General features: G+C 52.8%; 1 protein-coding gene across 1 annotated transcript; it reads left to right on the top strand.

Moving 5' to 3' along the window:
- The first annotated feature begins 736 nt into the window (after positions 1–736).
- DHH (desert hedgehog signaling molecule) lies at positions 737–5,555 on the top strand. The gene is made up of 3 exons (XM_027542741.1): positions 737–1,330; positions 4,034–4,295; positions 4,560–5,555. The coding sequence occupies exons 1-3, from the start codon at positions 1,028–1,030 to the stop codon at positions 5,183–5,185; spliced, it is 1,191 nt and encodes a 396-aa protein (XP_027398542.1). The 5' UTR covers positions 737–1,027; the 3' UTR covers positions 5,186–5,555.
- The last annotated feature ends 5,299 nt before the right edge of the window (positions 5,556–10,854 follow it).

The following is a 10,854-nucleotide window of genomic DNA, read 5'->3' as shown; positions in this document are numbered from 1 at the left end:
ACCCAGGAATTGAGCCTGGGTCTCCTGCATTGCAGGCAGATTCTTTACCATCTGAGCCACCAGGGAAGCCCTAATAAGATGCCCTGATGGAAGGTAAAGGGAAGTGATCATCAGTCTGTTAGAGACTATGACTTTTAAGTACCTGCTGAACAGGTCCTCCAGCAGTTTCCAATCCACAAACTGGGTATCCGGCAAGGATAAGAGAGGGGACAAAAGTTTGAAGTCCTGAACCAGACTATCACTATGAAGGTCTGTTCCTGATTCTGAGGAAGCTCCTAGCAGAAGACTACAAAGCTACCAGGGAAAAGGGTTCTCTGGTACCCATCCCTTCCAGTCCTAGTTACTGCTAAGGAGGAGAGATGGAAGTGGGGGAGGCTGGGGGAGGACACAGAGAAAGGAGTTGTGTGCCCAAAGGGCTTTATTGGCCTTGGGCAGAAATTGGATCCCATACCTCCTAGACGGGACGCGCTATCAGGGTAGGCTTGGGGAGAGCAAAGATCTAATTCAAGTATCAGAGGAGGATGGTTTGGTGCCACGCATAAACTTAGAGGTAGAAGGATGCTTATCCAGGCAGCCAAGGATTAAAGCTGCTAGAATTTCCGAGGCAGGTGCCTGCCTGGCTTCCGGGATGGAAATGAAGTGGACCAGTGGTGGCCGGCTAGAGCCCCCGCCCCGGTGGGAGGGGGCGGGACGGTCCTGGGAGAAGGGCGGGGGGCGGGGCCAGGGGCCACTTAAGGCGGAGCCGGCGTTCTGGCAGCGCCGGAGCCAGGCGGCAGAGCCAGCAGGGTTGGCACTTACCCACGACCCCCCCTTCCCTGCTATGATGGCCCGTCAGTAGCAGGTTCCAGACCCCCCAAGGGTATGTAGGCAAAGCTAGCAGCAGCCAGGTGCGCAGAGCCACAGAGCTCTGGGGCACTCTGGGGGCAGCTCTGCCTGCTGCGCTCTGTGGTGCCTGGGGAGATGCCCAAGTGACGGGCGAGCTGGTGAGAACAAGAACGTTCCCTTTTGGCCCGAGTCCGCTGCATCTATGGCGCTGCCGGCCAGTCTGGTGCCCCTGTGCTGCTTGGCACTTCTGGCGCTGCCGGCTCAGAGCTGCGGGCCGGGCCGGGGACCGGTCGGCCGGCGCCGCTATGTGCGCAAACAGCTCGTGCCGCTGCTCTACAAGCAGTTTGTGCCCAGCGTGCCTGAGCGGACCCTGGGCGCCAGTGGGCCAGCTGAGGGGAGGGTGACAAGAGGTTCTGAGCGCTTCCGGGACCTGGTGCCTAACTACAACCCCGACATCATCTTCAAGGATGAGGAGAACAGTGGTGCAGACCGCCTGATGACCGAGGTAAGGAGGGCCTCTCCCCACCTGCTCGAGGGCACGTCAATTTCTCTGCTCTCCTCTGGCAGCTGGGGGGGAGGGATGTTGAGCTGAATTTCATCTATAGAGACCTTAATCTCAAGGACCTACCTCCACTTCTCACCCCCTCCCCCCCCCCCCAAAAAAAAGAACACCTCTGCTGGCTGGATTTACTGATCTAGAGGGATCCAGGGAGAGGCCGGGCTGGGGAGGGGGAGGAGGGACTAGTGAGAGTGAAGCTGGGAGAGACAGGGAGGGCGGGGAAAGGAGGATGGCGGCAGGCGAGACGGGAAATGGCTGAGGCGTGGACCGGGGGTCAGCTACCGAGCCAGGCAGGAAGGGCTGGGGTGAGCTGGGGGCCAGGAGCTGGCTAGGCAGCAGACAGAACTCTACCCTTAGCCTGGCTCCTGACCTGGTAATGTTAAAGCTCAAGGGCCAAAGGTACTGATGGGACTGGGAAAGTGGTGACCAAGGGACAGATCATCAGGGACATCTACCTGAGGAGGGCTGGGCAAGAATTGTCTTTGGTATGGGGGAGGCATCCCAGAACTGGGTAAAGCTATCTATCTAGAGTCTAAACCACTGTCCTGGAGCAAAAACCAATCTCCAATGGGAAGAATAGATGGACACACCTGAGACCCAAAGGGTTCCTGTGTCCCTCAAACACAGTTTAGCTCAAGGACTTTCCTTGGAATTAAAGGGTTAAAATGAATTCAACGACTATGTATTGAGCATCTGCTGCAGACCAGAACCTAACCAACAACCTAGGGTGCGAGGAGAGGGACCACCTCTGGCCTGTGATCTCAACTGTCAGAGCTGGAAGGGAACTTGGAGGTCACATTCTTCCATCCTCCACCTCCCATTTTTACATCTCCGAGCTGGGCCCCAGGAGGAAAAGTGATTTAATCAAAGTCTTAAAACTAATTAGTGGCATGGCTGAGTCTAGAATTCAGGACTCCTGATTCTAAGTCCTATACACTTTCCATTACACCACCTAATTGTGTATGGAGTGGGAAGGTGGGGGGAGCGGGAGGGGGACGGATTTCCTCTGATTAACTGCCATAGTTTTCCAGGTTACTTTGTTAGGAAAACCTGTCCAGGGGAGAAAGAATTCCCTGAAGCCTTACCTACCCAGAGACTGGGAAGGGGAAACGCCTTCCCTCCTTGGTCATGGAGTATCCTGGCCCTTTCCTCTGGCTTCCACCTGCAGCAGAGGGGGCAGAACAAGGGACAGGACCAGGAGAATTTCTGACAGGCACGGGAACCCCCTCCGTCCTGCTTATCTCCCACACCCTGGCTGCAAAAGGCCTTCATTGAGTTGGCTCTGCACTGGGCTGCTGCCCCCGCAGGTCAAGGCCTCAGGGCCTCCGTAGGGGACAAAACGACAAAAAGTTGGAAGGAGTTACCACTTTTCCTGTCTTCCCCCTCCCCTCCTCTCCAACCCTGCGGAGGTGTAGAAGACTCGGGAAAGAAGGGCAGGGGGGAAATGTCCCTCTGGCCAGTTAGGAAAAAACCAAGTCCGAGGAGAGACCGGAGCGGGGAGAAGAAAAGGAAGCGGTCCTCTGCGCCTCCTCCCGTGAGGTCCGTGCTGTGGTGCGCGCCAAGGTCTCCGGCTCCCAGACTGGAGCAGCCGAGATAACCGTGGTCTCCCTCCCCCGGTGCAGGCTTCCAGCCGCGGCTGCTTTTCCTCGTCTCCACTCCCACCCTGCAGGGGGCCCCCCAGATCCGCGCAAGGGCAGCTCGCGTTAGTCTCAGGTGCTACTCCCACGCCTTTCTGCGCGGCCTCCGGAACAAGAGACCGAGCGAATGGGGGGTTCTCTAGGGCTGGCAGAGCCTGAGCTGGAACTGGGAGGGCTGGTCGCGCTGGGGGAGGGGACCCGGCGGGCCGGAGCTGGGATGGGGGGCGCGGCTTTCTGCCCTTTCCTCTCCCTGCGCCGGGGCGGCTGAAAAGCGCCTTTGTGGATGGAGCTGCTGAGTCCGCTTCTCCCGGCGCGTCCCCGGCCTCGGCCCGGGATTCTCGTTCGGTTAAGTCATCCCGGAGAATGGCCATTGTACTTCGCGCAGCCCCCGCCACCCCAGCCCTTTTTCCAGCAGCCTAGATCCCGCACGGCTCCGCTTGGGCACCTCTGTGGGGGGCACTCGCACCACGAAAGGGTTAATGCTAGGGGCTGAAAGGAGGAGGAGGAAGGAAGGAAGGAAGCGGTGCCCGGTGCCAGGGAAGGCAACGAAACAAAAGATGAATCAGGAGGAGGGAGGGGAGCCGGGGCTTGGGGCGGGGGCCAGGCTAAAACAGGGGCTCCTCTCGCGGAGCCAGGCTGCTCAGCCCTTCCTTGACCAAGCTCCCACCCGCTTTCTTGCCCTCTACCAGGTTGAGCTGAGGTTCCAGAACAAAGTTCCAGAACAACTAGAGATGAAGGGCAGAAATCAAAAGTAGGGGAAAGAACTAGGTTTGGGTGCTCCCTTTCAACTTCAGGGTGACTCCGCAGGTCGCAAAGCCGCCCTGGAGGGCGTAGATTAACGACGACACCCATTCAGATTCTCACTTCCCCAGGGCACTCAAAATCTAGGAGGGAGTTCGGTGTGGGGGGAGGGGTGCGTCGGGAAAACAAGAATCAACTCTCCCGTCCAGGTCGCTTTTGCCCCCGTGGTGGTGGTCGTGGTACTGAGCAGATTGACTTTATTCCCCGCCAGCGTTGTAAGGAGCGGGTGAACGCGCTGGCCATAGCCGTGATGAACATGTGGCCCGGAGTGCGCCTACGGGTGACCGAGGGCTGGGACGAGGACGGCCACCACGCGCAGGACTCACTTCATTACGAAGGACGTGCCTTGGATATCACCACATCCGACCGCGACCGCAACAAGTATGGGTTGCTGGCGCGCCTGGCCGTGGAAGCCGGCTTCGACTGGGTCTACTATGAGTCCCGCAACCACGTCCACGTGTCGGTCAAAGCTGGTACAGTAGGGGGTGGGTGGTGAGGTCCCTTCGGGAAACTGAGGGTGCACAACCCGGTTGCGACCCTAGGGGAGACCAAAGAGGCGTTGGCGTTGTTAAACCAGCCTTCCATTTCTGCCCGGTTGGGACCCGATCTGGGGGAACGTGCTTGTTGTTCCGGGACTGGTGAAGTCTGTCCTGAGCTTGACCCACGTCCTTCAGAATCTTTACTAACATTCTGGAACCGCTGGTCTTCAGTCCTCTCTCTCTGCTTGTTCCTTGCAGATAACTCCCTGGCGGTCAGGGCAGGCGGCTGCTTTCCGGGAAATGCCACCGTGCGCCTGCGGAGCGGCGAGCGGAAGGGGCTGCGGGAACTGCATCGCGGAGACTGGGTGCTGGCGGCAGACGCGGCCGGCCGGGTGGTGCCCACGCCCGTATTGCTCTTCCTGGACCGGGACTTGCAGCGCCGGGCCTCTTTCGTAGCTGTGGAGACCGAGCGGCCCCCGCGCAAGCTGTTGCTCACGCCTTGGCACTTGGTGTTCGCGGCTCGGGGGCCAGCGCCCGCGCCAGGCGACTTTGCACCGGTGTTCGCGCGCCGGTTGCGCGCGGGGGACTCGGTGCTGGCGCCAGGCGGGGACGCCCTTCGGCCGGCGCGCGTGGCCCGCGTGGCGCGGGAGGAAGCCGTGGGCGTTTTCGCACCGCTCACAGCGCACGGGACGCTGCTGGTCAACGATGTCCTGGCCTCATGCTACGCGGTTCTCGAAAGTCACCAGTGGGCGCACCGCGCCTTTGCTCCTTTGCGCCTGCTGCACGCGCTGGGGGCGCTGCTTCCGGGCGGGGCCGTTCAGCCGACTGGCATGCATTGGTACTCTCGGTTCCTCTATCGCTTGGCTGAGGAGCTGCTGGACTGAGCGTTCCAGGCATAGAAAACTCGTGGCACCCGCCTAAACGCGAGCGTGCGGGCTGAGATCCGGGGATATGCGCAGCAGACGATGCTGATGGCGGGGAGGGGTAGGGAGAAAATGGATGAGATGGTTTAGGGGCAACCTCTAATTAGGAGGTTGGGTCCTAGGTAGATGGAGTTGATGATGGATACTCCTTGACGAGGACTATTTCTCCTCTTATTCCCCAGTGCCTCAGCCCCACTCGATTATTTTATTTTATTTTCTATTTATAAATTGTAATATAATGATCTGCTTGCCCAGCCTGGCAAGATGAGGGGCCGAGGCATGGTCATAACATTTTCCTACAAGTGGGCTAATAAAAGAAAGGGTTCCAGGAGCTTATTGGGAAATATCTCTATTCAGATGGTGATTTGCCTCCAGATTGGGGGAGGGGTATGGAGAAAGGGGACCATACCTTACTTCCCATCCCCCCTTGTTTCCCAGCAGGTCGTCCTGCCTTGCTTCCTCCTCTCTGGAGGCCTCCCTGTCGACCAGCAGCAACTGAGACCAGAAGAGTCTGCCCTTTTCTAGGCTGCTAGTTCTTTTTCCCATCAGAGAGGACTAGCATTCTGCCCACGTGTCTGCATACCCGACTGTTGAAGAGACCAGGGTTATCCAAAGAACAAGACAACTCAAACGCATTCTTTCTCTGTTCATAGGGGCTCCAAAGGAGGTTCAAGCCATTTTAGGTACTGATACTTAAAGAATTCTGGCTCCCATTTGTTAGCCTGCAGTCTCCCCTGCTCAAGAATCACCATAGCCTACATTCTACTCTGGTGTGTGTGCAGTGGGGGGTGAGGGTGGGGTGTCTACATGGGACTGATTTTTTTTTTTCTCCTTGGGAGGAGACTGGACCAACTGACAACTCATGGCAATCCCTCAGCTCAGTTCAGTCGCTCAGTCATGTCTGACTCTTTGCAACCCCATGGACTGCATCACACCAGCCTCCCTCTCCATCACCAACTCCCAGAGTTTATTCAAACTCATGTCCATTGAGTTGGTGACGCCATCCAACCATCTCAGCTTCTGTCGTCCCCTTCTCCTCCCACCTTCAATCTTTCCCAGCACCAGGGTCTTTTCAAATGAGTCAGTTCTTTGCATCAAGTGGCCAAAGTATTAGAGTTTCAGTTTCAGCATCAGTCCTTCGAATGAATATTCAGGACTTATTTCCTTTAGGATGGACTGGTTGGATTTCCTTGCTGTCCGAGGGACTCTCAAGAGTCTTCTCCAACACCACAGTTCAAAAGCATCAATTCTTCGGTGGACAGCTTTCATTCCAACTCTCACATCCATACATGACTACTGGAAAAACCATAGCTAATTCATAACTGGTAGTCTCCATATATTCTTGATCAAGAGAAAGAACCTGCACAGAGGGCTGGAACCTGTTCTTCCTGATGGGCTGAGCACAGAGAGCAACTTCAGCCCAGATGTATGGCAGCAGAGGGGACACAGGCTCTCCAAGCAAGGGAATATAGGAATTAAAAACTGAGTCCCCTTTCTGATCAGCTTCCTGGTTGTTGTTTCTACTGGCTTCCTCCCCCTTTCCCCTCTCCCCTCTCCCATTATTGCTAGCTCTGCTTCCCTGGAATCTAGGCAGGCAGGTGCCTCTGAGTTAGGAATGGAAGCTCCGAGGGAGTTGCAGTGCACTGGAAGGAGAGTGTCAGGGCCTGGAGGATGGTTAAATGTTGGTACCACCAGGAGCCCACCTTTCCCTGTGGCAGCTGTGCTCTTCCAGGGCAAGGACCCTGCTATACACTGCCCTCTAGTGGCCTTCAGGATCGGTTCCCTTCTAGCCCCGAGGAAAGAGGAACTATATGCTGTACAGATGGTGGATGGATTTGTGCAAAAGGCCTTCTCCCCCGGGGCAAGAGGGGGTGGATGGGCCTGTTAAGCTGCCAGGCTGAGCCACAGGTGTCAGGGGCTGGTGAGGAGCCCACCTGCCTCTCATTTGGAAAGTGGCACTTTTGCATCCCTCTTTCTTGGTTTAGCCCTGTGGCTCCTGGAAGCTGGAAGTATATTGTAGCCTGTAGTAATCCAGACTTTGATGTGCATCCAAGTTAACCTACTTATCTCCCTCACCCTGGGCCCCTTTGGGTTCAGTGTTTGGAGGTGAAAGCATATTTAGGGTTCCAGGTAGTGCTTGATAAAACCAACATTTGGAAACAGGCGAAGTTTACCTTTGTTCAGTAGTAAAGAATCCACCTGCCAAGCAGGAGAAGCAAGTTCAACCCCTGGGTGGGGAAGATCTCTGGAGAAGGAAATAGCAACCCACTCGAGTATTCTGGCCTGGGAAATCCCATGACAGTGGAGCCTGGCAGGCTACAGCCCATGTTAGCGACTAAACGACAACTAAGTTTACCTTTATATTCTTCCACAGCCATTTCCCTCTGTCCTCACCAAGTGCCCATTACCACCACCCTTCCCCTTTCAGAGTGACTTCAGAAACACACTCCAAGCTGTGGACCTTTCCTACTTTCTAAACCTGCCCTTGTCTCATTCTGTCAGATCCTGATGCCCTCCTGTCATGTCACTCCAGGTGATGACTAAACTTACAAATTTCTATGTTGTTGATGGGCTCCTTGTTTTTACTACTCTTTTCATATAATGCATGTATTTAAAAGACCTGCTGAAAATAAGGCCTTAAACCATAAAGCCATAATGGTGCTGATTCCTAGCACCTTAATGTGTTGGGCAGGAGATATTTGGGGACAACAATTAATTGGTTTCCCTTAAACTACATCCTATAGACTACTTCCCAGGTTGAAGGCTCACCTCTCACCTCCCCCACTCGCACCCCCACTCTCATTCCTCATTATTCTTTTCCTCTGAGGCTCTCCTAGCTTCCTAAAATAAAATCCATTACCTTCCCTCAAGCAGCAAAGAACACCATCTCTATGAAGATGGCCAGGAGGCATATTCAACTGGGCCACAGGACATCTCTAAGTACAACACCCCTTCTCATTAACAAAATAGGCAGTGAGAATTAGGGAAAGGGCATGACTTGGAAGTCAGGCAGACCTGGAGTTACTGATCCCTGCCTGACAAGATCGTTGACAATAGCAGTGTATGTGCCCAACTGGAATGGAAACTACCAAGTGTTCTATGCTCTGCATCTATTTCTCGCTGCCTTTGCTGCTCTGCTGTCTATAGACTGTCTGCTTCTCTCCATACCACTCTACCAGAATCAGCATTATCAGTGGTTCCTGGACTTTTGAGGGGTTGTGTTGCCTCTTTACTTGTCTGATTTCATAACATTCCGTTCTTCAGAAAGTGCTATGTGACAGATGTGGGTTTGCTTTAGAACTGAAGTATAATTAAAAGTAATCTTGTTTTGAGAATTTACAGAGCATTTTGTTGATCATCCTGCCAAGACCTCTTGGCATTTTGGGAAACTGGAGTTGAGAAGCACTGTGTTGAGGTTCAGGTGAACTTTGGGGGCTTCCCAGGTGGCTCAGATGGTAAAGGTTTCTGTGACCTTTTTATTACCCAGAATTCAGATTTTTCTCCCCTTCCTTTCTTCATCAGGATTTGCTGAACATACACAGTGTAGCATCATATTAGACACAGAAAAACATAAAAATTAAGAAATAGTTTCTCAAAAGTTTAAGATGGTTAACTACCTAAGCAACAGTGTTACTTAAGATGAGTTGAATGGGTGGTAAATGTCATATTTGTACCCAGAAGGCCTTGTGGAGAAAGTAGGGCCTGAATAGGATGTTTTAGAATGTGTAGGTGGAGGAGACTAGAAAGGCTATTCCAGATAGAAGTAACAATGTGAGCAAGGACTTGGAATCTGGAATGCGAATGCGCAGGCTGGTTAGAACAGGAGACTGGGAAGTGTAACTATAGCTAACGCTGCCTGAGAACGTACTATAGGCTAGGCCCTGTTTTAGCACTTTACCTGCGTCCTCATTTAGTCCTCACATAACTCAGTGAGATTTATTACAGAAGAGGAAACTGGGGCAGGAATAACTATAAGACTGCCTTCATGGATGGGGCCACATCCTATGGGGTCTTAAGCTAGTGTTAACTCTTCCTCATTCCCTTCACTGAGTCACTAGTAAGTCTCACTTTCTGACAGTACTCTCTCATTTTCGTTGACTCTTCTTCCTCCTGTCTGGAGGACTGGCTTCCTTACCTAGCCACTGCTTAAGGAAATATAGATGTAGGTGCAAGTTTCTGGCAGTAATCCATAGCAGGTGGGTACACCAACCCAGAAAGCAAGAGAAGACTCTCAGCTCTTTTTGAACTAGAGGAGAGGAAATATTGAGCTTTGTTATGGACTGAATGTATGTCACCCCCAAATTCATCTGTTGAAGCTCTCATGTCTGTGTGGCTATATTTGGAAATGGGGCCTCTAAGGAAGTAATTATGGTTAAATGAGGTCATTAGAGTGGGCCCTGATCTGACGGGATTAGTGTCGTTTCAAGAAGACACAGGAGAGTGCTTGCTTTCTCTCTCTTCACATGCTCAACGATTGGCCGTAGTGAGAAGGCAGCCATCTACAGGCCACAAAGAGAGCTCTCACCAGAAATTGCATTGGCTGGAACCTTGATCTTGGATTTTTCTAGCTTCCAAAACTATGAGAAAATAAATGTTTGATGTCTAAGCCACCCAGTCTATGATATTTTGTTATGGGAGCTCTAGCAGAATAAAGTAAGCTTCTAGAAATGTTTGAAATAAGAAGAGGCCAGGACTTCTCTGGTGGTTCAGCGGTTAAGAATCTACCTTGCAATGCAAGCAACGTGGGTTCGATCTTTGATCTGGGAAGATCCCGCCTGCCTCAGGGTAACTAAGCCTGTGCACTGCAACTGCCGAGCCTGCACGCCCTAGAACTTGTGCTCTGCAATGAGAAGCCACCACAAGGAGAAGTCTGCGCATTGCAACTAGAGAGTAGCCCTTGATCCCTTCAACTAGAGAAAGCCCACACACAGCAATGAAGATGCTAAACAGCCACAAAGCATAAAAAGGACCCAGTGCTAAGATGGGGTCCTTAGTAAAAATAATGAACTCTGTCTGAAAAATTAGCATTTCTGACCTAGAGTCTTGAGATGTTTATCCCTGACTGCTTTTGTAGTTCCTGCTCTACTGGAGGAAGCTTTCTTCTCTGTCTGGGAGCCTGAAGCAGCTGTCTATGGGAAGCAGTCTATGGCTGGTTGGGGTATTTCCCTACGGGGGATTTTGTGGCCAGTTAGCACATTCAAGCCCGCTTCTCTGTTATTGTCTCTATATGTGACCTGGTTGAAGATGAACATCTCCCATGAGAAAGGGGTATCTCTAATCAGGGTTTGTTGAGTACCTGCTATGTGCCAAATATGGTGTTGTACCATGGGGATAGGACAGTAAAGTCAAGCACAGTTCTTACAAGTCCTCTGGGGAGATAGGCATAAGTGGTTAGAAGGTGGTTGAGTGTGGTGAGGAGATGAGAAATGACGTTTAAGCTGAGACCTGAGAGATGGATAAGAGTTGTTCAAGCAAAGAGAACAGTATGTGCCAAGGATTGGAGTTGGGGAGTGATGATAAGATGAATCTGAGGAGCACTGACAGGTTCAGTACAGTGCAAGGGAGATGCGGTAACTTGAAGGATTTTCAATTCTGTCTGAAATTTGGAAAACAATTGCAGGATTTGAAGC

The sequence above is a fragment of the Bos indicus x Bos taurus genome, chromosome 5, assembly GCF_003369695.1.
Source record: "Bos indicus x Bos taurus breed Angus x Brahman F1 hybrid chromosome 5, Bos_hybrid_MaternalHap_v2.0, whole genome shotgun sequence".
In the NCBI taxonomy this organism is placed as follows: Eukaryota; Metazoa; Chordata; class Mammalia; order Artiodactyla; family Bovidae; genus Bos; species Bos indicus x Bos taurus.
The sequence above is the reverse complement of the archived record's forward strand: the minus strand, read 5'-3'. Positions and strand labels throughout refer to the sequence as shown.

Excerpts from the sequence above, each read along its gene's own strand:
- DHH (XM_027542741.1), top strand. The coding sequence starts at position 1,028 with ATGGCGCTGCCGGCCAGTCTGGTGCCCCTGTGCTGCTTGGCACTTCTG. Across the intron at positions 1,331-4,033 it reads CAGACCGCCTGATGACCGAG|CGTTGTAAGGAGCGGGTGAA; the intron begins GTAAGGAGGGCC and ends ATTCCCCGCCAG. Across the intron at positions 4,296-4,559 it reads CCACGTGTCGGTCAAAGCTG|ATAACTCCCTGGCGGTCAGG; the intron begins GTACAGTAGGGG and ends TGTTCCTTGCAG.